The sequence below is a fragment of the Chionomys nivalis genome, chromosome 12 (assembly GCF_950005125.1).
Source record: "Chionomys nivalis chromosome 12, mChiNiv1.1, whole genome shotgun sequence".
In the NCBI taxonomy this organism is placed as follows: Eukaryota; Metazoa; Chordata; class Mammalia; order Rodentia; family Cricetidae; genus Chionomys; species Chionomys nivalis.
In genome coordinates, this window is record NC_080097.1 from 55,106,447 (window position 1) to 55,133,648 (window position 27,202).

At 43.1% G+C, this 27,202-nt stretch overlaps 2 protein-coding genes across 5 annotated transcripts; one reads left to right on the plus strand and one right to left on the minus strand.

The window, feature by feature from the left end:
- Nucleotides 1-1,430: 1,430 nt before the first annotated feature.
- Mrpl57 (mitochondrial ribosomal protein L57) lies at nt 1,431-3,622 on the minus strand. Of its 4 annotated transcripts, none has more exons than XM_057786816.1 (2): nt 3,534-3,622; nt 1,431-3,204 (listed from the first exon to the last, which is right to left on the minus strand). In XM_057786816.1, the coding sequence occupies exon 2, from the start codon at nt 3,194-3,196 to the stop codon at nt 2,888-2,890; it is 309 nt and encodes a 102-aa protein (XP_057642799.1). In that variant the 5' UTR covers nt 3,197-3,204; nt 3,534-3,622; the 3' UTR covers nt 1,431-2,887. The 4 variants fall into 4 exon arrangements, with proteins under 4 accessions (XP_057642799.1, XP_057642798.1, XP_057642801.1 ...); XM_057786815.1 differs by having other exon boundaries at nt 3,520-3,615; XM_057786818.1 differs by having other exon boundaries at nt 3,556-3,597.
- Ska3 (spindle and kinetochore associated complex subunit 3) lies at nt 3,593-27,202 on the plus strand. The gene is made up of 9 exons (XM_057786814.1): nt 3,593-3,848; nt 6,429-6,493; nt 7,087-7,252; nt 8,855-9,269; nt 14,057-14,163; nt 21,009-21,094; nt 22,759-22,959; nt 25,038-25,162; nt 26,426-27,202. The coding sequence occupies exons 1-8, from the start codon at nt 3,746-3,748 to the stop codon at nt 25,158-25,160; spliced, it is 1,266 nt and encodes a 421-aa protein (XP_057642797.1). The 5' UTR covers nt 3,593-3,745; the 3' UTR covers nt 25,161-25,162; nt 26,426-27,202.

Genomic DNA, 27,202 nt, shown 5'->3' on the forward strand with positions numbered 1-27,202 from the left:
TCTCCTGTCTTATATTCCTCGATAGGGCTGGGATTAATGTTGTGCACCACTACTGCCTGGCTTCTATAGCAAACTAGTGTGGCTACTGGGATTAAAGGTGTGTATCATTGCTGCCTGGTCTGTAAGGCTGGCCAGTGTGGCTGTTTTACTTTCCCGATCCTCAGGCAAGCTTTATTAAAATACAAATGAAATGACACTGTAAGGAAGTGGACCGATTCCTTCTAAAATCTTTGTATTAGAACTGTTGCTTCATGTGTGTATTACCTTGCCCTGTGAGTATGGTGATTACCTCTCGGCCCTTTGTTTAAATGTCTAGTTTTGCTACATGTTTAGAAGTGCTCACTACGTGTTAAGAGTAGATGTATGGATTACGTATTAAATGTACTAGTTTTGTTTATGTCTATTAGGTTCAGAAGAAAAAGTAGTTGACTCATGTCCAAGAAAACACTGTGCTGTTGAGGAAAGGGAAATAGGAAGCAAAATGATGAGGGGAACCATTCTTTGTTTTCACTGCTTGTTTCGTGAATCAAACTTTCCTGCAAATTTATAAAAAAACAAACAAACAAAAAAAACTGTAATGACCAAATTACAGAGGGAGGGTGGATTATAAGCAAAGACGCCTAAACAGTCCCAAGTGCAAACTTGACTCAGCATTTCTGAAAGACTAGTATAATTCCCTCTATATGAACAGTGACTAAGCATCTGCAGGTATCTGGGAAGATGTAAACCAGAGTGTCAAAAGCAGCAATCTCTGGACTGTAGACCTGAATTATTCTTTCAATTTTGGCAGTGTCAGTACACATAGGGTCTTCAAAGAACGGAAATATAAAGATGAACAGTTGTGGGGGGTCAGAGGTTACAAAGAGCATGAAACGCCCTGCAGTGATGGAATGGTTACAGACAACTGCAGAGACCTGCACACACACAAACATGCATCCATATAAAATAGTGAAGTCTGCGTAAATTCTACACATCATACTAATACTAATTTCTAGGCTTTGGTTTGTTTGTTTTGGCTGTTTAAGACAGGGTTTCTCTTTGTAGACCAGGTTGTATTCAGAGATCTGCCTGCCTCTGCCTCCAGAGTGCGGGTATCAAAGTCCCATACTGCCATCACCACTAAGGAACCATTTCTAGGTTTTGATATGGTTAGAGAAAAAGTGTTACCATTGAGAGAAATTGGGTGGTAGTTACAATGGACTTGTACTTACTTTCTTTTTCGGTAACTTTCTATGAAATCTCCAATTCAAGAAAAAAAGATTAAAAAGGAGGGCTGGGCATGGTAGTCCATACCTCTGCTCCCAGCACTCAGGAGGCAGAGATAGGGAACATCTAAGTGTCAGGCAAGCCTGGTGTTCATATCAAGTTCCAGGCAAACCAGGACTACACTGTGAGATCCTATCATGAAAAAAAAAAAAAAAACCCTAAATTGCTGTGCATTTGTAGACCCGGCGAGCTACCCGGGAGACTGAGTCAGGATCAATTTAGTCCAGAAGTTCAACAACCTGAGCAGCATGGCAAGACCTAGTTCAAAAAAAGCTGTGTGCGTTCTTGTTTTAACAAAACAAAAAATCTTGTACTCCATCTATCTCCATTTAGTATGGACAGGAGTTCCAGGCCAGCATGGGCAACATAGGAGATGTGCTCAAGAAAAACCAGAAACTTTCCTGTTAATAGTTTCAATAAACATTTTTGTTGTTGGTTTTTGTTTTTTGAGATAGGGTTTCTCTGTGTCTAACCTTGGCTGTCCTGGAGCTCACTCTGTAGACCAGGCTGGTCTCGAACTCACAGAGATCCGCCCGCCTCTGCCTCCTGAGTGCTGGGATTAAAGGCGTGCGCCACCACCGCCTGACTTTAACGTTTTTCACTTCACACGTCCGCTCACGGTGCTCAAATCCTGGATGAAAATACTGCTTTCTTTTGCGAAATGGTCTCATGTATCTCAGGCTGGCCTCAACCTTGCTCCACAGTGGGCTATGACCTTGTCCTTCTGATCTGCCTCCATCTCCAGAATGCTGGGATTCCAGGTATGCTCCACCATACCCAGCTTATTGTGCTGGGGAGTAAACACTCTAGACCAGTGGTCCTCAAACTTCCTAATGCTGTGACCCCAACCATAAAATGTTTTCATTGCACGTTTATAGCTGTAATTTTGCTGCTGTTATGAATCGTAAATGTTTTTTGATAGTCTTAGGGGACTCCTGTGAAATAGTGTTCAACATATCCCATCCCCCACCGACGGAGTTGCTCCCCACACATAGGTGCTGTTCTAGACAGAAACTAACAAAACTCGTACAACAAAGTCCTAGACAAGTGTCTCAGATTAGACTCCTCAAGTTAGTTTTATAACAGAACAGCATTTAAAAAAAAGGCTCAAGGTGCGAAGGGGAGCCGCTGACCCCAGCGTTAGGAGGTGGAGGCCAGCGGATCTCGTGAGTTCAATACACAGGGAGACCTGGCTCCAAAATAAATAAAACACCACATTTCACAGTAGGGCAGGGAGCCAATGCCTTTCATTCCAGCACCTGGAGACAGGCAAGGCTACCTTTTTGAGGTCAGGAAACAAACAAACCACAACTGAAATTGATCAGAAATTACGCACAGATAGCCAGGTTAGAGCCCCAAATATTCTTTTCTTGGCTTTCTGAGGCTGGGTCTGAGCACACCAGCAGAGATTTCTCTCCCTCTTCCTCCTGGGTGTGAGGGTCACAGGCGTGAGCCAGTGCTTAGGGAGAGTCCCAAATATCCTAGAGGAAACAACTATTAATCACGTTTGCTTTAATAATATTCTGGTCGAAGGTTACATAAATACATTTTCCTTCAGCTCCGGGGCCAGCAAAGTACACAACAGTCTCGTCTCCATGAGCGCAAAGGTGATGACTCCAGGTCAGGACCATTTCTTGGTGACGTTGAGATGGCCTAGCTGGTCGGCGACATATCTATGCTCGGGGAATCTGGAAGTGGCGGCCGCCTTGATGGCCTCGAACGCCTGCGCCCGGCGCTGCGCGGCGTGACCGTACTCCTGCTCCGCCGTCATGTAGGGCATGCTCAGCCAGTAGTGGTTCTCGGCCTCCACCTCCAGGCGACGCAGCATGTTCGCCTTCATCTGGGAAGACACGTTCCGTGGCCGCCGGTGCTTCCCGATCCACTGCCGGCCCGGAATGCGGCCGCGGAGGAGGACAGCGGTGAGGAACATGGCGCCTCCTGAGGAAAAGACACGGAAGCCGGGGTCGCTGAGATCCGGAGCCGGGAAGCTAGCCGCGAGCGTGCCGCGCTGCCTCCCACGTCCCGCGCCCACGGGGACGATGCCAGAACACGCGCTGCCGCTCACCGGAAGTGGGGGAGCGGGAACCGGGCGGATGCCAGGGTACGCTCTGCCCTTCACCGGAAGTGGCGGACAGGGGACCGGGCCGATGCCAGGGCTCGCTCTGCCCCTCACCGGAAGTGGGGCACCGGTGCCGACCACACGGCGGGGGACGATAAGCCCCCCCAAAGAACCCGCCTGGCCCTCGAACTCACTTAGACGCTCTCACCTCCGAGTTCTCAGACACTGACCGAAGCGAGGACGCACGCGCGCGCGAGTCTCCTCCGAGGCTGGCTGGGGCCCCGGTGCGAGATCTCCACTCTCGCGAGAGTCTTCTGCGCCTGCGCGGAGTGGGCGCCTGGTACCGGGCGGTAGGATTCAAATGAGCCGCGGGTTGGAGGGTGAGCGAGGAGGTCGGCGGTCGGCTCAGCTTCCCGCAGCATGAACCCTATCCAGAGTTTCCACTCTAAGCTGCGGGGTCTGGCCGCCGTGCTGGACGGCGAGACGGCCCGGCTGACGCGGGCGCTGGACGGCGAGGACAGCGGTGAGGGCGCGCGTGGCCGGGCGGGCGCGGTTGTCAGTGGGCGGTGGCTCCCGCCAGGGTGGGCGAAGGCGAGCTGTGCTTCGCCGCCGGTGTCGCCCAGGCTGACTGTGCTTGCCAGGCGTCCTGGGTGTGTTGGACACTTGCCAACAGCATCCACCTTCGTCTGTTCGGAAACGCACTAAGTTCAGTTCTCCTGTGTGTGAGTTGAAGCTAACATCTGAAGTTTCTCCAGTAATAATGTATTTGCAGTACAAATACTCAGAACTGCTGTTTTTTTTTTTTTTAAATAAAATTCAACACCATTTCTTTTGTTTTGTTTTTGAGACAGGGTTTCTTTGTAGCTTTGGAGCTTGTCTTGGAACTCACTCTGCCTTTGTCTCCCAAGTGCTTTGGGAGTTTCAGGCCAGCCTGCGCCCCACAGGGAGCTCCAGACTGTCCATAGAAAGAACCTGTCTTTAAAAAAATCGTTGCAAGCCGGGCGATGGTGTCGCACGCCTTTAATCCCAGCACTCGGGAGGCAAAGACAGGCGGATCTTTGTGAGTTCGAGACCAGCCTGGTCTACAAGAGCTAGTTCCATGATAGGCTCCAAAGCTACAGAAAAACCCAAACCCCCCCCCCCCAAAAAAAATTGTTGCAACAGTGGTTCAAATTTTGAGATTGTTTCCTTAAAATGACACAATTGTAATGTGTCTTAAATAATATTGCACCCTGTAGACACAGATTCCTATTAGTTGTGACAAACCGTCCATTTGGAAATGTTTTTGTGACTCTAAAATCAATATGCACCGTAGGCACTTTAAGATAGAGAACAGTAGAAAAAGTATACATGTTTTCTGTTTTACTCACAAGAGACATAACTTACTGTTTTAGCAGCATTTCTGCCATTCTTATTTTAGGGGATTAAATGTGCTTTATTTGTTTATGTTTTTGAGTGAACACAGCATAATAGATTAAAGTGCATTAGTATTTTCAACTCTATAAAAATTGCTTTTCACAAAGTGTTTGCTGGTCAGTATTCTTACCAAAACATTACCTCTGCACATACTTCATTTGTTTTTTTACAATGAAAAGTTGTAATAATTCTTTAATTATTATGTAAAAATTACACAGAAGATAGTTGCCCAGTAGTTTCACTCTTTATCACTGTGCAGGCTAATTTTCTGTCAGCTAGAGTCCTCTGAGAAAAGGGAATCCCAGTTGAAAAATGCCTTCCTAGCCGGGCGGTGGTGGCGCACGCCTTTAATCCCAGCACTCGGGAGGCAGAGGCAGGCGGATCTCTGTGAGTTCGAGACCAGCCTGGTCTACAGAGCTAGTTCCAGGACAGGCTCCAAAGGCACAGAGAAACCCTGTCTCGAAAAACCAAAAAAAAGAAAAAAGAAAAGAAAGAAAAATGCCTTCCTAAGACTGGGCTGTAGGCAAGCCTAGAGGGCTTTTTCTTAGTGCTTGGACGTGGGAGGGCCCAGCCCCCAGCCCATTGTAGATGGGTTATTCTGGGTTCGTGGTCATGGTTCTATAGAAGCAGGCTGAGCAAGCCAGTAAGCAGCATCCTCCATAGCCTCTGCATCAGCCCCTGCCTCCAGGTTCCTGCCCTGTTTGAGTTCCTGTCCTGACCTCCTTCCCTGATGGGTTGTGATGTGGAAGTGTTAGGCAAATAAACCTTTCCTCCCCCAAGTTGCTTTTGGTCATGGTGTTCCTTGCAGCAATAGAAACCCTAACAAACAGTGACTATAATGTTGGATCACTAAATGGACTTCCAAATTCACTTTCAGATAATTTACATACACAGTAAAACTCTTCAACGTGCTTTTCACTGGTTCTTAGTATAGTCAGTTGTGGAACTCTCAGTACAGAAGAAGGTTTAGCTTGCTCCTGTCTTTACAGGTGTCTCTTAGTGAACCCAAACCGATTCATTAAAAAGAAAGGAAGGAAGAAAGAAAATAGCAACCAGTTATTCCCCCAGTCCTGTCAGTGCCATCCCGCTGGCTTTAGACAACCCTCTGTCTTTCTGTGTGAGTGGACTTGCCCATTCGGGACCTTTCCTATAAAAAGAACCCTAGAGGCCGTAGCCCTTTAGCACCGTTCCCCATGTTCATCACCCACATTGTACAGCAGTTACTTACTCCATTACTCCATTACAGTTGCTATATTTTGTGTTTCTGTGTTTGTAGGACATTTGTCTGTTAGGTGTACTTTATTTGGTGAAATAAGAACTCACTGTGTAGCCCTTGCTGTGTTGATCAGAACCTGGGATCTGGCCTTGAACTCAAATAGATCCATCTGCTTTTTGCCTCAGTTGTGAATCAAAGACCTGGCCTGCTACGTCTGGAGATTTATGTACTTTGTGTCTGTTGTTGTTCATTGAAGGTTATTTGTTTGTTTATTTTGTTTTTGCTGTTAGTTTGTTAAGACAGAATTTCTCTGTAGCTCCGACTGTCCTGGAACTCAGAGATCTGCCAGCTTCTGCCTTCCAACTGCTGGGATTAAAAGGCACCACACCCAGCAGGATTTTTATGTCTGAGGAACTATACTAACTTTTCTGTTTTCCTCATCCTTATTGAACTTTTTCCCTTCCTTCCTAGAAGACTTTGAGGATTCTCCAATGAGAGTTTTATATGACCTTCTCTCAGAAGTTCAGACTCTAAAGGTACTATTTATTTATCATTTTTTATGGTGGGTGATTTTCTGTATCTTAAATTGTTACGAGTCTAGGTCTCAGAGATCCACCAGTCAGGCAGCACCTAAGATTTTAATAAGAGACTTTTTATTTACTGGCACCTGACTGCTTGGGACCAGAATAGTCCCTGAGAGCGCTCCCAAGCTGCAGCATTTAGCCATATCAACCCAGGGCTTATCAAAGCAAAAGCCAAGGATTACAAGTATTCTGCGTGCATGTAGGTAGGGCCTGTTTTAACATGTATGTCTTGCGATAGTCTAGTCATCTCTTTGAGCAGAGTAAGCAAGCTTGATTACAAAAGCAGAAATGGCAGTTAGTCTTGTGACTTCTTGCAAGAAAAGTAAATTTTACAAGATCATTCAATTTTAAGATTAGTTGTCAATGTCTGGGGAAGGAGGGAAGTGGGCAATTAGGGGATAGCCTGTACAATCCTAGGGGCTTATTGCTAGAGGCTATTTTGTTTCTTGGTCTCTTGAGCATAGTAAGTCTAAACTTTAAACATAATGATAGCCATTACACAGTAGATTAGACCATACGTATTATATTTGCTTTCTCCCTAAAAGGATGATGTTACCACTCATCTCAATAAAGCAAGATTGGAAAGTCAAGATAGCACAAGATTCATAAAGGCAACAAAAGTACTGATGAAAAAAAATTCAACAGACATCATGAAACTAAGAGAGTTTTTCCAGAAGTATGGCTATCAGACACGTGACAAGGAAGATTCAGGTTTGACTGACTTTCATTTCTTAGCATCTCGGTACAGAAGAAGACAAAAAAAGGCTTGACTGGGGCCTTAGTTCTGTTTGCCGGGTTGTTCGGTGAGCATTCAGCACTCTGTGCTAGTCAGTGGTACACTGTGGGTAGTCCTTGTGGATCTTGAACTTGAAGGACCTCTTGGACACTAACTAGCAAGCTTCGGGCTAGCCTGGGCTACATAGTAGTAAGACTTGCAGCAAGAAATAAAACTGCCCTTGCTCTCCTTTCCATGGTGCTGGGTGAAAGTGTCTTTGAGTTGTTGAAAATGAACAAGTGAGCCTGGTTAGCTCTACCAATAAGAAGCTGGAGAACCACTGGGGACTCGCTCGTTTCTCTCTCTCTCTCTTTTTTTTTTTTTTTGGTTTTTCGAGACAGGTTTCTCTGTAGCTTTGGTGCCTGTCCCGGAACTAGCTCTTGTAGCCCAGGCTGGCCTCGAACTCACAGAGATCCCCCTGCCTCTGCCTCCCAAGTGCTGGGATTAAAGGCGTGTGCCACCACCGCCCGGCTCGCTCGTTTCTCTTATGTTCAGATTCCTCCTCAGCAGAACAAGGTGCTTGAGCTATGTAAATTAATAAAGTAGTTTACTGTACCATGGTGGCTCATCAAAGCAGCACATGCCTGTAACCTAGGAACCGGGGAGAGAAGGGTCACCAGCTGAAAAGTTGTCATTACTCAGGGTCTAATAACTGACCTTGCTCCTCAGTGTAAGGTGGGGGTATTTAATGTATCTACTTCATGAGGTCTCATAGAGACCAGTTAGAGCTGGCATTTTGCAGCGCTTTGGAGGCCAGCTGGTGATTGTTGCCCAGTGTTAATGCTACTGCCGCCATTCTGCTCATTATCTCTCAGGGCTGGCTTTAATATGCTTCAATTTCTTGGTCTTTTATGAAGATGATCTTTGTATGTGAGAAAAGCATTAGTGAAATCCAGCAAGTATATATGTGTGGTATGTTAATCAACATGTACTAGAATTCAGTTTACTTTGGAAGTTAGAAAATGTATAATATAGTTTGCTTTCCTCCTAAAATAATCACAGATTCAAATACTCCTTTTCTTTTGTGCTTGGGTACTCAAAAGTTAAGTCTATGGCTGGCAAAACGGCTCTGGGTAAAGGCACTTGTCACCTGACCTTACAACCTGCTTTTGGTTTCCAGCACCCCCATGTACCCTGTGGCACACATAAAATAAACAAAATTTAATTGAAAATTTTTACAAAACTAAGTCTAAAAGCATATTGTTACAGTTTGTATTAAATCTACAATAAAGTTGCTTATACACTAATTCCATACTAATAATACTTTCAGAAAACTTAAGTCTGATTAATAAATCATATTGAGGAATAAGAAATTGGATTTTTTTTTAGTGGGTGTTGGTTTTTTCAAAGCAGTTTCATTTCTCTAAAGTGTGTAGATGGAACACAAGTAGGTAAGATGTATATACCAGACTTGCAGAAGAGACAGTTGACTGACACGGAGTATTTGGGGTGGGCTGGCTACACTGTGTTGTTTTAATGAGCAAGAGATTCTGTCTTGGTGTTTGAGCAGAAATTACGTCTTTGGCTTTTCCTCCCAGTGTGTGAGCTCACGGTCAGTGACCCAACCTTGGAGCTGGGTGTGTGTGAAGACATTCAGAAACCTGGAGTGGAGGGTGAGCAGTCAGAGCCATGTGTTCCCAGCAGTTCTGTTGCTGAAAAGCCCCTACTGTGCAGCCCACAGCTTTCAGATTTTGGACTTGAGCGGTACATGGTCTCCCAAGTCCCACCAAATCCTCCACAGACTGCTGAGAGCCCTGAAGAAGAATGCCTGTCTGAAACCCCTCCTGCCAAAGACTCTTGCATCACAGTGCTAAAGACTCCCAGGTGTGCTCTAAAGATGGATGATTTTGAGTGTGTAACTCCTAAATTAGAAAACTTTGGTATATCCGAATACACTATGTGTTTAAATGAAGATTATACAATGGGACTTAAAAATATGAAGAACATTAAAAGGTAAACAACTTGGAATTTTTTTAAAGCTTTATTTTGTGGTTTTTAATTATATGCGTGAGTATATGCTGGTGAGCTCATGTGCAGGTGCCCTCAGAGGCACAGGCACTGGGTGCCCCTTGGAACTGGGGGTGCACGACCTTGTGAGCTGTCTGATGTAGATGCTGGGAACCAAACTCTGGTCCTAGAGTCATATGTGATGTTAACAACTGAGCCTCAGGCCCTTGAAAATATTTTTGTTAATTCTCTGGAAACTTTATACAGTGTTTTTTATTTTAGTACCTAAGCTCCTCCAATTCATGTCTTTTTTGTTTGTTTGTTTTTGTTTTGTTTTGTTTTGATAACCCATGGAGTCCGATTTGTGTTGCCCCTTTACTGCTGGGGCATAGTCTAGTCTACCTTAAAGAAAACAGCAGATAACAGTTGCCTGTAGCTCCTCTGCTAAGGTGAGACTTTGTTACTTCCTCCTCCATGTTGGGATTTTGTATGATTTAACCTTAGGTATTCTGTCAAAATGGTTGTGAGTTCATATGTGCAAACAACCGCCTGTTGTGCTAGGAAAACACATTTTAACGTCGTCAGCTACTGCCTCTGCTCTTTTCATCTCTCACCTCTTCTCCTGAGATGACCCCAAGACTCAGTTAGGGCTGAGCACTCTGTTGTCTTTTACCCTCCCCATGTTGACTGTGTAATGGTCATCTGCAAAAAGAAGCTTCTCCCAGACGGACGTTCTGTAGTGAGATTTCCAGGACAGCTGGGGCTTTGTAGAGAGAGCCTGTCTTGAACAAAACAAAAACAACAAAAAATGAAGCTGCCTTGATAAAGATTCAGAGAGATACGGTAATCAGGCTACCCTGGTGGTGCATGCCTTTAATCCCAGCACTCAGGAGGCATATCTCTGAGTTTGAGGCCAGCCTAGTCTGTAGTCGGAGGGCCGCCCAGACCTGAAATAATCCCACAGGAACTGTATTATTACACCACTACTTAGCCTGTTAGCTCGTGCTTCTTATTGGCTAGCTCTTATATCTTAAATTAACCCATTTCTATTAATCTGTATCGCCATGCAGTTGTGGCCTACCAGTAAGTGTCTGGTGTTGGTCTTCTGCGGCAGCTACTTGGCTTCTCTCTGACTCTGCCATCTTTCTCCTCCTCCATCTGCTTGGAATTCCTGTCTTGCCCTATTCTGTGCTGCAATAGCCCCAGAGCAGCTTCTTTATTAACCAATGGTATTCACAGCATACAGAGGGGAATCCCACATCACTGGTCTGCATAGTAAGCTCCAGGACAAGCAGGGCTACATAGAGAGCTTGTCTTTTTTTTTTTTTTTTTTTTTTTTTTTTTTTTTGGTTTTTCGAGACAGGGTTTCTCTGTGGTTTTGGAGCCTGTCCTGGAACTAGCTCTGTAGATCAGGCTGGTCTCGAACTCACAGAAATCTGCCTGCCTCTGCCTCCCAAGTGCTGGGATTAAAGGCGTGCGCCACCACCGCCCGGCTAGAGCTTGTCTTAAAGAAAGCATTGGGTACACTAATCTGTGGCATAGCAGTGTCATTAAGCTTCAGTTTAATACTATCTCTATGTATCATAATTAATAGTAGTTTCTTTCCTAAGACCCATCTAGCCATGGGTTCTTGTCCCCAATAGTAGTGTTAGGTGTTAAGCATGGTTTTATTTCTGAAATTCCAGTGGACGTATATCATCTGTAATGTGTGGGAGTCTATGGGACCTCACCAACAAATAACTCCGAAAGGTAACCCATTCCAGGCACTGGGATTATTTTTTTTTAATTTATTATGTTTACAGTGTTCTGCCTACACACCAGAAGAGGGCACCAGATCTCATTATAGATGGTTTTGAGCCACTATGTAGTTGTTGGGAATTGAACTCAGGACCTCTGGAAGAGCAGTCACTGCTCTTAACTTCTGAGCCATCTCTCCAGCCCATCGCTGGGATTTTTAATCTGTGATATCTCTGTGATGGAACCATTGTTCCTGGTTATAGGGTAACTCCATTGAAATGTTTCATATGTTTTAAGAAGCATTTACAGTAGTGGGTCTTCATGACTTTTTCAAAGATTTTTAGTGTTAGTTGTCCCTCTGTTCTGCCCTCCTCCCCCACCCCACTTAATCCTTCATACTTTGTTATACAGCCAACATCTCTTACACCACAAACACACACACGCACAGACACACATGTCATAGAACTCTGCTTATTTGTTTCCCAGTCGCCCAGACTCCCAAAATAATCACGCAGAAACTGTATTAATTAATTAAATCACTGCTTGGTGTATTGCTGGTTAACTCATATCTTAATTTAACCCATTTCCATTAATCTGTGTTTCGCCACAGGGCTGTGGCATATTGGCAAATTTCAGCATGTCTGTCTCTGGCAGTGGCTCCATGGCTTCTCTCTTACTCTGCCTTTCTTTCTCCCAGCATTCAGTTTAGTTTTCCCTACCTTGCTCTGCCCTACATTATCAGGCCAAGCCAGTTTCTTAATTAATTAACCAATCATATTCACAGCATACAGAGGGGAGTCCAATATCACTCACACACCAGTACTGTATCCCTTCTACATTCAAGAGAAGATATGAGGGCTGGAGAGATGGCTCAGAGGTTAAGAGCATTGCCTGCTCTTCCAAAGGTTCTGAGTTCAATTCCCAGCAACCACATGGTGCCTTACAACCATCTGTAATAGGGTCTGGTGCCCTCTTCTGGCCTGCAGGCATACACACAGACAGAATGTTGTATACATAATAAATAAATAAATATTTAAAAAAAAGAGAGAAAATATGATTGTTTACCGCTCCATCCATTTACCTGCAATGTCATGATTTCATCTTTCTTATCAGCTGAATAATGTTCCATTGTGTAAATTTTCTTTTTTCTTTTTTTTTTTTTTTTTTTTGGTTTTTCTGAGACAGGGTTTCCCTGTGGCTTTGGAGCCTGTCCTGGAACTAGCTCTGTAGACCACGCTGGTCTCGAACTCACAGAGATCCGCCTGCCTCTGCCTCCCGAGTGCTGGGATTAAAGGTGTGCGCCACCACCGCCCGGTGTAAATTTTCATTATCTGTTGTCAGTCGATGACCATGCAAGCTTTTCCCCTTCCCTGGCCATCAATGAAGCAACAGTGGATGTAGTTGAGCACCACGTATCTCTGTAGTAGGATATAGACTCCTTTGGGTGCATGCCCAACAGTGGTTTAAACTCCCACCAGTAGTAAAAGAATGTTCCCCACTTTCCTGACTTCCATGCCAGCAAAATTTGGGGTTTTGTGTTTGGTTGAGTTTTTGTTGTTGATTTTGTTCCTTTGAGTCAGGGCCTCTCTGACTCAAATCTCCGAAGTGTGAATCTCGGAAGGCCTGAAATTCACAAAGACTCCCCTGCTCCTGCCTTCTGAGTGCTGAGATGAAAAGTGTATGTATGCCATCACTTTTTTTTTTTTTAGTCTTAGCCTTGGTAACTAGGGTAACATGAGCTGTTCCTGATCCCTGATGTCTGTGCCTAGGAACTGAACTGGGGTTTTCTGGAAAGACAGGAAACACTGAGCCGTCTCTCCAGCCCTCTTTTAGAAAGATTTCAACTGTTTCATATTTTAAATCTTGAATCAGTAATTTCATCAATGAAGTGCATGCTATTAATTTCTTTCTTTTTTTTTTTTTTTAAAAATACTTATTTATTATGTATACAATATTCTGTCTGCATGTATGCCTGAAAGCCAGAAGAGGGCACCAGACCTCATTACAGATGGTTATGAGCCACCATGTGGTTGCTGGAATTGAACTTAGGACCTTTGGAAGAGCAGGCAATGCTCTTAACCACTAAGCCATCTCTCCAGCCCAATTGATTTGTGTGTGTGCACTTTTGTGTGCACCCAGGCCAGTATTTGGAGGTCAGAGGGATCCATCTTGTTGAGTCCTAGGGATCTGCTATTAATTTCCTAAGGAGTGATAGGATCTGCACAGCATGCAGTATTCTCTCCTGTGTATTTGTGTAATTGGTCAAGTCAGTCCCCCATACACATCACACACACAGTGTTTCTGAGTAGCCCTGGCTGTCCTAGAATTTACTCTGTAGACCAGGCTGGCCGCAAACTACAGAGATCCACCTGCCTCTGCCTCCAGAGTGCTACGATTAAAGTCGTGCACCCACCACTGCCCAGCTAGAGCAAGACAATCTTAATAAAATGACAGATTTAGTCTTTTTACTCTAAAATAATGACAGTTTTATTTTGTTTGTGTGTTTTTAGTTTAAGTTTTTTGTATGTTTGGGTCTTTTATCTGAATGTGTGTCTATGCATGCACTTCGTTCATACCTGGCGAAAAAGGGTGTCAGAGCACCTAGGATTGTCCTTTGGAACAGTAGCCAGTGCTCTTAACCACTGAACCATCTCTCTAACCTCCTTTCACCCAACTTGTTAATGGGCTTCAATAATTTTGCTTTCTACCAGATAGACTAATTTAAAAAAAAAATCCTGCCACACTAGCTTATTAATGCTAACTTACTGTGTATACTGGGTAATATCTGCAGATTTCTGATTCAGGGCGATCAAGCAGGGAATGACCTGTTGTCTCTCAAGTGCTAGGATTGCGTGTATGTGCCTCCACATTTTGCTTTATATATTTGATTATTTAAAATAAATATGTATACTACTGTAAACATTTAAAGGTGTGTATGGCAAATGCATTTCTAAATTATTTTAATTTCTTTCATTGGTCTTTATTTCATAAACCAAAAACGAACAACCCCAAACTGAAGTATAATAAGATAAAGTTTACCTCTTGTGACTTTACAGTTCCCCTCTGAGCACTGCCAGTGGAGAGGCCATGGGGACAGGGCCTGTGACCACTGAGAGTTCTTTTGCCATTCCTCGTTCTATAAGCCAGCAGCTGGGAAAGACTGGTGAGTTTAAAAATTAAGTTCTCCTTTGTGTTCTTTCCTGGTTAACTGTGGACACAACGATTCTCTATTTTTAGATTACTAACCTTAAGTAGTTTACTGCATCTTTTTTGTTTGTTTGTTTGGGTGGTTTTTTCTCTCTTTCTTTTTTTTAATTGATATTTATTGAGCTCTACAGTTTGCTCTGCTCTCCTCCCTACCTCTCCGTTCCCCTCTTCAATCCTTCTCCAAGGTCCCCATGCTCCCAATTTACTCAGGAGATCTTGTCTTTTTCTACTTTCTACTTCCCATGTAGATTAGATCTATGTAAGTCTCTCTTAGTGTCCGCATTGTTGTCTAAGTTCTCTGGGATTGTAGTTTGTAGGCTGGCTTTCTTTGCTTTATGTTTAAAAACCACCTATGAGTGAGTACATGTGATAATTGTCTTTCTGTGTCTGGGTTGCCTTATTCAAAATGATGTTTTCTAGCTCCATCCATTTTCCTGCAAAATTCAAGTTGTTGTTATTTTTTTCTGCTGTGTAGTACTCCATTATGTAAATGTACCATATTTTCCTTATCCATTCTTTGGTCGAGGGGCATTTAGGTTGTTTCCAGGTTCTGGCTATGACAAACAAAGCTGCTGTGAACATAGTTGAGCACATGTCCTTGTGGCACGATTGAGCATCCTTCGGATATATACCTAAAAGTGGTATTAGTGTGTCTTGAGGAAGGTTGTTTCTTAATTTTATGAGAAATTGCCACATTGACATCCAAAGGGGTTGTACCAGCTTGCATTCCCACCAGCAATGCAGAAGTGTTCCCTTTTCCCCACAACCTCTCCAGCATAAGTTGTCATCAATGTTTTTGATCTTGGCCATTCTTATAGGTATAAGATGGAATCTCAGAGTTGTTTTGATTTGCATTTCTCTGATTACTAAGGATGTTGAACATTTCCTTAAGTGTCTTTCAGCCATTTTATATTCTTCTGTTGAGAGATCTCTCTTTACGTCTGTACTCCATTTTTTTTATTAGATTATGTGATCTTTTGCTGACCAATTTCTTGAGTTCTTTGTATATTTTGGAGATTAGACCTTAGTTTAGTGAAGATCTTTTTCCATTCTGTAGGCTGTCGTTTTTGTCTTGTTGACCATGTCCTTTGCTTTACAGAAGCTTTTCAGTTTCAGGAGGTCCCATTTATTAATTGTTTCTCTCAGTGTCTGTGCTACTGGGGTTATATCTAGGAAGTGGTTCCCTGTGCCAATATGTTCAAGTGTACTTCCCACTTTCTGTTCTATGAGGTTCAGTGTGGCTGGCTTTATGTTGAGGTCTTTGATCCATTTGGACTTGAGTTTCGTCCATGGTGATAGATATGGATCTATTTTCATTCTTCTACATGTTGATATCCAGTTATGCCAGCACCACTTGTTAAATATGCTTTCTTTTTTCCATTTGATATTTTTTGCTACTTCATCAAAGATCAGGTGTTCGAAGATGTGTGGATTGATATCCGGGTCTTCTATTTGGTTCCATTGGTCCTCCTGTCTGTTTTTAAGCCAAAAGCAGGCTGTTTTCAGTACTGTAGCTCTGTAGTAGAGTTTGAAATCAGGGATTGTGATGCCTCCAGAAGGTCTTTTATTTGTACAGGATTGTTTTGGCTATCCTGGGTTTTTGCTTTTCCAAATGAAGTTGAATACTGTTCTTTCGAGGTCTTTGAAGAATTTTGCTGGGATTTTGATGGGCATTGCGTTGAATCTGTAGATTGCTTTGTTTTTGTTTTTTATTTGCACATTTGTCTGTGTGAGGATGTCAGATCCCTGGAACTGGAGTTACAGACAGTTGTGAGCCGCCATGTGGATGCTGGGAATTGAACCTGGATACTCTAGAAGAGCAGACAGTGCTCTTAACTGCTGAACCATCTGCCCAGCCCCTTACTGCATCTTTTGAATCTGTGGTGCTGGGCTCTATTCAGTACCATTCCACTTAGGTTCAGCTTTATTTCATGGGAGAGAGAAATACATTTTTCTGATAGTTTTTTTCTTTAATCTATCTTTTATCTGTGTTTGATTGCCTTCACATATGTCTGTGCCCCACATGTCTGTTGTACCCTTGGAGTCCAGAAGACGGCGTTGGAGCTTTTGGGACTGGAGTTACAGGTAGTTGTAAGCCATTATGTGGGTGCTGGGAACTGGACCTGGGTCTTCTGCAAGAGTAGCCCGTGCTCTTAATTGCTGAGCCCTCTGTCCACCCCAGTAAGTTTTCAGTATTATTATGTGCAGTATGTGTCAGGTTTTTGTTCCCCACAGTTCAGGCTACTCTGGTTGGAAGTGTTCATGTGGGCGCAGAGGTTTAATAGAGTATCTCCCTGATTGTTGACCACCTTAGCTAATCTGGATCCCTTCATTTGACTAGGCTGACTGGCCATTGCGCTTCAGGGATGAGCCTGCCATCCCACTAGCTCTGGAATTACTACCACATAGTGCCACGGCCCCCAAAGGAGGTGGCACTATTAGAGGTGTGGCCTTGTTGGAGTAGGTATGGTCTTGTTTGAGGACGTGTGTCACCGAGGAGGCAGGCTTTAAGGTCTCACATATGCTCAAGCCCTGTCCAGTGAGACAGTCTACTTTCTGTTGCTTGCATATCAGCATATAGCAGCTCCTTCTCCAGCACCATGTCTGCCTGCACACTGTCGTGCTCCCCACAATGATGATAATGGACTAAACTGAACTATAAGCCGCTGCCTCAGTTGCATGTTTCCCTATATAATTGTGGCCGAGGTCATGGTGTCTCTTCACACCGATAGGAACCTTACCTGAGACAGTGCTGGAGCACTGAACCTGAGCTCAAGCCCCATGCTTAGAACAGGCAGGCACTTCAATGCTGAGTGTATGAGTGCCTTGCCTGCATGTATACCATATGTGTGCCTGGTGCCTGTGGAGGTCAGAAGAGGGCATTAGATACCCTGGATCTAGACTTATAGGTGACTGTGAGCTGCCATGTGGGTGCTGGGAAACTGAATTGAAGTCCTCTGGAAGAGCAGCCAGTGCTCTTAATCATAGAACCATCTATACAGCCCCCATTTAATTTTTAATTTTTGCAAATCTCTGAGTTCCTTTCAACTAATTGGCAAATGTTTAAAATTGTATTCATCATCTTTCCAAAGTTTTGCACTTCTTTTTAGAAAAGTCTGCTGATTTCATGGCATGTTATTAATAAGCACTGCTGGTACAAGTAAGTTAAAAATGTAACTGGCTTGTACTCATGGTAACTTACCGCCCACTCTAAGGAAGAGGACTGTATTAAAGAATACTAGTTGTTTAAAGAAAGAAAGCCGGCTCATGAGTATGGCAAGGAGAGCGCCGGGTATGGCAATAGCAGAAGAGCTGCCTGCCAGGGTACTGTTTTTTTTTATTCAAGTGTGTCTGGGTACTGTGTCTGCGGCGTGTATCTGTGCGCCATGTACATTCATGTCTGATAACTTCAGAGGCTAGGAGAGGATGTCGGATCCTTCCCCTGGGCCTGGAGTCACAGACAGTTGTGAGCTGCCATCTAGGTGCTGGGGACTGAACCTTAGTTCTCTGAAGAACAGCCAGTGTCCTAACAACTGAGCTCTCTCTCCAGCACCCAAGATACTATTAAAAAAAAAAAAAAAAAAAAAAGAACGCCTTTAATCCCAGCACTAGACAGGCGGAGGCAGATGGATCTCTGTGAGTTCAAGACCAGCCTTGTCTACAGATCGAATTCCTGGATAGCCAAGGCTGTTACACAGAAAACACTGTCTTGAAAAAACAAAAAGGAAAAGAAAAAAAGAAATTAGGGCTGGAGAGATGACTCAGTAGTTAAGAGCATTAGCTGCTCTTCCTGTGACCTGGTTTGATTTCCAGCAACTGTGATTCCTAGCTCATAACCATCTGTAACTCCAATTCCAGGGGCTCCAATGTCCTTTTCTGACCTCTGCAGGAACAAGTATGAACAGACATTCATGCAGACAAAACACTCATACACACCAAAGTAAATAAATCATTAGAGTATGTTTGTTGTTTTTTTTTTTTTTAAGTATGGCTGGGGGGGGGGCTGGAGAGATGGCTCAGAGGTTAAGAGCACTGCCTGCTCTTCCAAAGGTCCTGAGTTCAATTCCCAGCAACCACATGGTGGCTCACAACCATCTGTAATGAGGTCTGGTGCCCTCTTCTGGCCTGCAGTCATACACACAGACAGAATATTGTATACATAATAAATAAATAAATTTAAAAAAAAAAAGTATGGCTGGGGAGATAGTTCAGTTGGTCAAGTGTTTGCCACACAAACATGAGGAGAGACTTGAGTTTGGATTCCCAGAATTTGTATAAAAGTCCAGGCGTGGTGATGCGTGTATGTTAGAGCCAGCACGGAGGGAGGCAGAGGCAGGCAGAGCTCTGTATTTAAGGCCAGCCTGATTTACATACAGAGTGAGTTCCAGGACAGCCCGGGCAACACAGAGAAACCCTGTCTCGAAGCAAAACAAATAAATGGGGTGGAACTGAGGAGACACTTGATATCTGCCTCTACCCTCCAGTCATGTGTACTGAGACACACTTGTGCATGCACCACAGCACTCACCCGAAAGAGAGAAAGGAGAATATGTATGTATGTATATATGTATATTTTTTGGCAGTGTCTCACCTTGAGTCTTGAACTCACAGCAGTCCTCTTGTCCCAACCTCTTGAGTTCTGGGATTACAGGCTTGCACCACCATATCCAGTTAAAATATCTTTTTTTTTTCTTTTAAGATTCTGTTGTGTGTGGGCTGGAGAGATGGCTCAGAGGTTAAGAGCATTGCCTGCTCTTCCAAAGGTCCTGAGTTCAATTCCCAGCAACCACATGGTGGCTCACAACCATCTGTAATGAGATCTGGTGCCCTCTTCTGGCCTGCAGGCATACATACAGACAGAATATTGTATACATAATAAATAAATAAATAAATATTTAAAAAAAAAAAAAAAAAAAAAAAAAAAAGATTCTGTTGTGTGATGTTTTATTCTTTTGGTTTTTGGGGGGGCTCACCATCCAGCTCTCAAAAAAAAGTCACACACGCGGATACTTATTACTTAGGAATGCCCGGCTTTAGGTTGGCTTGTTTTAGCCAGCTTTTCTTAAATTATCCCATGTACCTTTTTCCTGCGGGCTTTTACCTTCCTCTTCTGTAAATCTTACTTTCACTCCTAGCCGTGGCTGACCGAGTGGCAGGTCCCTTGTGTCCTCCTCTCCTTGTTGTTGGGCCTCCAGATTTCTCCTTCTCTCTATTCTCTCTTCCTGCCAGCCCACCTATCCTTGCTCCTGCCTCGCTATTGGCCATTCAGCTCTTTATTAGACCATGAGGTGTTTTAGACAGGCAAAGAACCACAGCTTCACAGAGTTAAACAAATGCAGCATAAACAAAAAGTAAGACACCTTAACATAACATTCCCCAACAAGATTTATTTTCATTTTATGTATATAAGTGTTTTGCCCGCGTGAATGTCTGTGCACCGTGTGTGTAGTGTCCACAAAGGGCAGAAGGCGGCACTGGCTGTGGAGCTCATGCTGCAGGTGGTTGTGAGCCACCGTGAGTGCTCAGAACCAACCTAGGGCCTCTCCAAGAGCAGCAAGTGCTCTCAACCTCCGAGCCGCCTCTTCAACCCTCCATCACCACGTTTTCTGTGGTACTGGGGACTGAACTCCAGGCTTCGTGCATGTGAAGGAGGCCCTCCGCCAAGTGAAGTGAACTATACCCAACACATTACAGTTTGCTTGTTTGTTCTATGTTAGGTTTTTTCTTTTTTTTTTTTTTTAATTTTTGTTTGTGTGGGTAGGTGGGTATTTGAGTATGGGTATGTGCTTGCCATAGTGTGTACAGACGTCAAAGGAAAACTTTTGAGAGTCACTGTGTCATGGGCATTGAACAGCAGTCATAAGGTTTATGTGGCAAGTGATTTTACCTGCTGAGCATTTTCAGCGCCTGTTTACATGGTTTTTAATAGACTTTGTTAGAGTTATCTTTGTAGCTAATTTGATTTTTTTTTAAAATTATTTTGATAGTAGGAACTGAACCCAGGCCTTAGCAAGCATTCTGACAACTGGGTTAGGTCCCCAGTAGTTTGTCACTATCGTGTGTTACAGATCACAGCAGAATTCATGACTTGGTACTGCTCTTACACCATACAACTTTAATTCATGATAGGTATGTATGTGAATTGGACTGTTTTGTTTTCTTGTGCAGCCAAACCACACACATAATCAGATTTTTAAAAATTTTTCGAGACAATAATTTTAACTTAAAAAATGGAATACTGGGGCCCCAGAGATGACTCAGTGGTAGGAACAAATGCTGCTCTTCTAGAGGACCTGGATTCGATTCCTAGCGCTCACATCAGGCACCTCCAGCTCCAGGGTGTAGAGCATGTGCCCGCACTGCGGGATTCAGTTTCTCGTCTCCGTTCAAGCAGAGGATTCTGACTTGTGAGTTTACCCCTAAATAAAGAACCGTCTATTTCTCAATTCTGAGCTAGTGTGGGATTTCTTTTAAGTGTCCTTCATTTGTCGCCCATGTGGATTCGGACTCCACGCCTACCGGGTGGACGGACTAACGGCCTAGCCGGTCCCCGGCCCAGACAGTCTCCCAGCCCTGCCCTCTTGGCTTGCTTTTACCTAAGCGGGTTTTTTTGTGGAATCCCTGCCACAGCAGAATTTACAGCTTTATTGCGTGTGACAACTTGTCGGTTTTCCAAACGCACGCACGACTGCTGCATTTCCCAGGGCTTTTCCTTGCTGCATGGTGACTTCTGCAGCTTCTGGTTTCTGCTCCCTGCCCCAAATTTCAACTTAATTTTCATTTCTATTTTATGTCTTCTAGATGCTGAATATACAGATTCACCATTGCCACCTAAATTCTGTACTCCTGGTTTGAAAATCCCTTCTACAGTGGGCAATAGAGCTTCGGTAAAGTTCCACTAAAGTTAAAAGCTCTCATCTTCCTCCTTAGGACTCAGTCATGACTTCTGGAGTTAGTGTGTCTAACAGATTAGACTAGTGCATATTGTGTCAGAATCTGTTCATAACAGTATAGAAAGGAGTACGGAAGCTGGGCAGTGGTAGTGCACACCTTTCATCGGGAGGCAGAGGCAGGTGGATCTCTGAGTTCGAGGCCAGCCTAGTCTACAAGAGCTAGTTCCGGGACAGGCACCAAAGCTACAGAGAAACCCTGTCTCAGAAAACCAAAAGAGAGAAGATGCCTACAGAAATGTAAGTAGCTAGTGAGAAGGCAGCAGAGTGAATACAGTGAGCAGAGCCAAGAGCTGATGGCAGCTGTCTGTCGTGATCTGAAAATTAGCTGAGACCAAGCAAAAAGAATGTTTACAAGAAATTTGTTGTTCTTGAAGATAAGTGGTTATATACATGCATATGTGGTGGTGACACACGTTTTTAATCCTAGCACTTGGGAAGCAGAGGCAGGCAGAGCACGTGGTCTACAGAGTGAGTTCCAGGACAGGTTCCAAAGCTACAGAGAAACCCTGTCTTGAAATTTTTTTCTCCCCCTCAAAAAAGAAAAAAGAAATTAGTAGAAACAGATCGAAGTGGTTCTTCCTGAGTAAGAAATTTTTAAGTAATTTAATGTCTCCCCGGTTCAGTTTTCCTTGTTACCCTATCTAACAAAATCAAAACCTTCCTCATTAGTCAGGTGAGACAGCCAGTACTCTGCTGATGGTGAGAATGCTCTGTCCTTTTTAGTGTTCATATGGTGGCCTGCAATCAGGCAGTATTTTTAAGCACTGAAATGTAGCTTGGTGCACTGAGCTGCAGCTAGTAAGTAATACCCAGCAGTGCTGCTGCAGAGAGTTTCTTTTCACGTGTAGGCTGACTGCAGGCACTTGCCGTTTGCAGCTCATTTACATCTTTTGTTGTGTGTGTATTTTCATTTTGTTTAAGAGAATGGGCTGCACGTAGCTCAGAGGGGCCTTGACCTTGCTTCATCGCTGGAATTGACTACAACCTCTTGCCTGCACCACCATGCCCACTTGTTGTGTTTCTATCCCTGTGGAAGGCACCCCGTTGCTGTGATATTCCTAGCCACTCTGTCTTTATTAACTTGAGACTTAGCATGAGTTGAGTGTATGTTAAGTCTCTCTTAGATGGGGAACCATCCTGTTTGTATGCAGGCAGCGTATATAGACATTCTGTTCTGAGCTGGGCCTTCCTCCTTTGTTCTATGCTCTACCCTTAGCACTGAAATTCTGGCTCACAGCTTTGGTAACGTTTCATGAAGTTAGAGCTCAATCTTCCTCCTTAGGACTCAGGAGCTGCTACCCAGCTCTTCCTCTTCAGTTCTCAACTGGTCAGTTTTGTGCTGCCCAAGATGGGGTGGGGAATCTGCCCAGATCCAGGGTTCAGCCACTGTTCTGTTGAGTTCTCCCCAAAAGCCTGCATTAATAGTGAAGATAATACTTTGTCTTTATATACAATTTTCTTGATTTTGGTAGAATTCCGTCAGGAAAGTGGGATCATTTGTGGGCCTGCTTTAATAGACTCCAGTGGAGTTAATAGAATACATTACAACATTATTATTTACTTACCATATAATTCAGTGATTTATTCTTATCCTGTAGGTATATAGAAATTATCCATTATCAAAACTAAATAGTTCATCAAGTGATCTGGAAGTTGAAGATTGTGCTCTGTTAATTTTAAATTCAGATGAATGCTATGAGAATTTTGAAGACCCCCCTTCTCCTACAATTACTTCTTGTGAAAATATCAGAACACCTACTCCTCCGGAAGTCACTGCAATTCCAGAGGACATTCTCCAGGTTGGTTCCCGGGCTATCGTTTTCTCATATTTTCACAGTTGTGTATTTGTATTAGAGAACCGAAATTGCATATAAACTGTCATATTTACCATCAAGCCAATGTGTTACTTTGAGTATTGAGAAAATCCTTCAGGTTTTCCTGAACCAAGTACCAGTTCCTAACTCTTAGAAGGTGTTTTCTCTTTAAGTTTATGTTCTATAGTGTGTTGTTTCCGTTAGTTTTTATCTGTGGTTGCCACATTCACTATTTGTTGTTCCACTGGAAGTGAAAATGTTGTTTTCTGTATACTCACCACAGCAGGGTGTCGTTAATAACGTGTGTCTGTATTTCTCAAACTGACTCACTTGATGTTAAAACAGGTGACTCTGTAGTATGGCATCACCAACTAGTAGATGCTGCGGGCCAGTCTGGCTCTAATCAGGGTTACTATAGTGTTGGGCAGTCAGTACTCAGGTGCAATGAATCCCTCAGTGACTATTCTAGAGCTCTTCCGCCTCATGGGGAGCCGTGAGGACAGTGACCTGTGAGAAAATGCCTAAATGCCAGTAGAACTGACTCACCGGGAAAGATCAACAAAGCATCAGTTACAGTTTTTGTCTTTTTTAAATATTTATTTTGTCTTTAATTATGTGTGTGATGTATGTGTGTCTCTGTGGGATATGTACAGGTGCCTGAGTAGAGATAAGAGCACGTCAGATCTAAAGTTACAAGCAATTGTGAGCTGCCCAAAGTGGGGCTGGGAACCGAACTCTAATCCTCTTTAAGAGTAGTACTTGCTCGTACGTGCTAAAGCTGTCTCCAGTCCCTCCTGACGGCTTGCTTTCTTAGGAGGTAAAATGAACAGAACGGCTGTCTTTGTGGGGGTATATGTAGAAGGTTACAATTTCCTGTTGTGGGTTTTCTTTCTATGAGAAAGTAAGGGAACCTTGTCTTTGTTTCCTTGTTTGCTTTTCTTATTCTACCTTTTATTACATGCTCAGTCCCAAGAACACGTTACATCCAGTATGCTGCTTCTAGTTTTTCTTTTCATGTTTGTTTTATTTATTATTATTATTATTATTATTATTATTATTATTTTGGTTTTTTCGAGACAGGGTTTCTCTGTGGTTTTGGAGCCTGTCCTGGAACTAGCTCTTGTAGACCAGGCTGGTCTCAAACTCACAGAGATCCGCCTGCCTCTGCCTCCCAAGTGCTGGGATTAAAGGCGTGTGCCACCACCGCCCGGCCTTTTCATGTTTTAAATAGCCTATGTTAATTATATAAAATAATGGATTTCATGATTTTTTTTAAATTTTGGTTTCGAAGCAGGGTTTCTCTGTATCCCGGCCGTCCTGGGACTCATGCTGTAGACCAGGCTGGTCTCGAACTCACAGAGATCCTCCTGCCTCTGCCTCCAGAGTGCTGGGATGTGCCATCACTTCCTGGCTTACATGATAACATTTTCATACATGTACATAATGTATCTTGTTGGCCTTCACAGTCGCATAGACACCCAGTACCTTCTCGTGTCCCAGTCTTGCAACCCTTTCCCTTCCCAACTGAGCCCCTCTCCTTTTATGTTAAGACAGAAGAGGGTGAGTGTGTCCTCAAATGAGTTTCATTAGGGCTGTTTCTGGAGCACCAGTGAGTATGTAGGAGTGGCCAAGCCACTGAAGACTCTCATCCTCCTCATTAACTGTGTCTAGATACTCAGAGAGAGAGAGGTAGGGCCTGAGAGCCTCTCCCTCTCCATGATGGGTGCTGGTTTGCGCAGTCACAGCATTGTACACCTTCTCTTCAGTGCGCTAGTCTGTCCGTCCTCCTGTCGTCCACACCATCAGTAAGACTTACACGGCTCCCGGGATGTTTCCATCAACTTTAGTAAACGTGTATTTAGATTTCAGACATCAAACTTCCATGCAACATTTTTTATTGTCTTTGCTGTTCAATGTCTGTATAGACTGCTGATTTTTAAAGTATTTTAAGTAACCTGTATCTAATTGTTGGTAGCTCTTCTTGAATGTTTATTTATTTTTCTTTTTTTTTTGTTTTTTCTTGAATGTTTATAACAACTTCTGGATTTGTCATTGCTTTTTAGATGTTAAAGCACAACTCAAACCTAGCTACTCCACTGGAGGTTAAAGCGAAGCCACCCAGGAAAGGCTTCCTTAAGTATGAGGGGCAGAGCGTCCGGGGTGCTGCCAACAAGGAAAACTGGTGACAGTGAGTAAGATGGCACGGCAGAAGGAGCCTGTGTTACCTGAGACAAACTAGGGCGCGAATGGAAGTCGCCGTCTCCCTTTGCATTGCCAGGGAGCCTGACAGCCTGGCTGCATCTGAGCGTGCAACTGGCCCATGGTCTCACATCCCGAATTAGCTAGTCTGTTTGCGTGGTACTTTTTATATTTTTTTATTATTAATTCTTGAAATAGCATTTTACTGTGTAGCCTTGGCTGGCCTAGAACTCGCTACATAGACCAGGCTGGCTTCCAATCACACATCTGCCTACCTGCTTCAACATCTGCCACCATCCTCTTTTCTTTTAAAAAATTTAGTGTTTTATGGGATTAAAGGCATGCATCACTACCGCCCAGCAAATTTTTTAAAAGTTTTTTAAGAAATTAAATCTTAGGAAAACCTGGGATGTTTTGAGAATTATATTTATAATTTGAGGGAGATTAATCAAGAACTTAACTATTTTTAACACGTATTTTATTCAGTACTTTTTATATCATCGCAGAAGATACTAGCCTAGCCTGTTAGAAAAGTGCAATATGTATAGTCTACTTTCACATTTTAAAGGTTATATTGCCTTATTAGCAGTTTTGAAGTGCTTGGAAACCTGAAAGAAAATTATTTGCAATTAATTCACAGTTAATAAACATTTTAAAAGTTTAATTTGGTTAATCAATGAAGTTGGAATTTTAATGTTAGTCTTTAAAATGTCCTGAGAATTTTTTGAGATACATACACCCCAGTCTAATTTTGTGTTTTAGTGTGAGCCAACAGATGTGCTCACACTGTCAAGAACCTAGTTAGGTTTTAGGCCAGCGTGATACTGGCTATTCTTAATTTTCGTAAGTATAGACTTGAGAATAAATGTTACATTTGTGAGATTGGTCTCTAGAACTTCATAAATTACTCTTTTTCTTCAGACTTGAAGGAAGAATGACAAAATTTAGAGTAATGGGGTATGAGTGTGTAGTTTTGCACGTTTAAAAAATAAATCATGAAATAAATTACTAAGCATTGACTTCCTAGATACATTGGAAGAATAAAAGTTCTTCGGCTATATTTAATAGTGTCTTAAGTCCATCTTGTTAAGTTTGACAGGTTTCTAAAAAAATAAAAAATAAAAAAATTTAGTGTTTTTGTGTGTGTGTGTGTGTGTGTGTGTGTGTGTTTGTAGAATACTTAGCTACTATGTTGCCTTATGTCCTGATGTCTCTTAATTGTCCTTACTTGATTTTATTTGTTTGTTTGTAGGAATTCTAGTGTGGATACTACCAATACAGAAGCAGGACAGAAATACAGAAATGGGGAGGCAAGCTGGACTAAAGTTCTTCTCGAATTTTTCTGTTGGGAATTTTAGCTGGGTCGCACAGACCTGAGGAGGAGGAGGGCTCACTGCCGTCAGTCTTTTCTCTTTTCTTCCAGTTTTTAACTGTTTTTATTCTTACACGATTGTTTCTGTTCCACCACACTGTGTTGGCCTCTCCACCCAGCAGATCTGAACTTAATTCTGTCTGGAAGATTCTGAAACCAGGAGCCATGGGAACATCTTGATTCTACAACTTTCTCATATCCTTCTGAGCCCAAGATCCTTCTGATCCAAGAACAGCTAGAAAGTAATCTCTTAAGTTCATGATAGTGCTTTTGGGAGAGTTTTGCATTGTTGCCAGTAGGGGAATGAGGAGCTTGTGTTCTGTAGTGACCAGCTAAAATTTTCAGACAAATTAGCAAATAAGGTACTTATTGGGCTTAGGGAACCCTCCCCCCCTTTTTTTAACCACCCCTTTCCCCGAGACAAAGTTTCTCTGGTAGTCCTGACTGTCCTGTGTCCAGGAACTCACTTCCAGTATTCGCCTGCCTCTGCTCCTGAGTGCTGGATTAAAGGAGTGTGTCACCACCTCCCAGCAGCTTTAGGAAATATTTTGTGACATAAAGATTATTTAATTATGCATTGAAAATTAAGTGGAGAATTCCAGAATTCTAAGTGCTTGTATTTTTTGTTGCATAATATAAAATAAATAATTTTCAAAG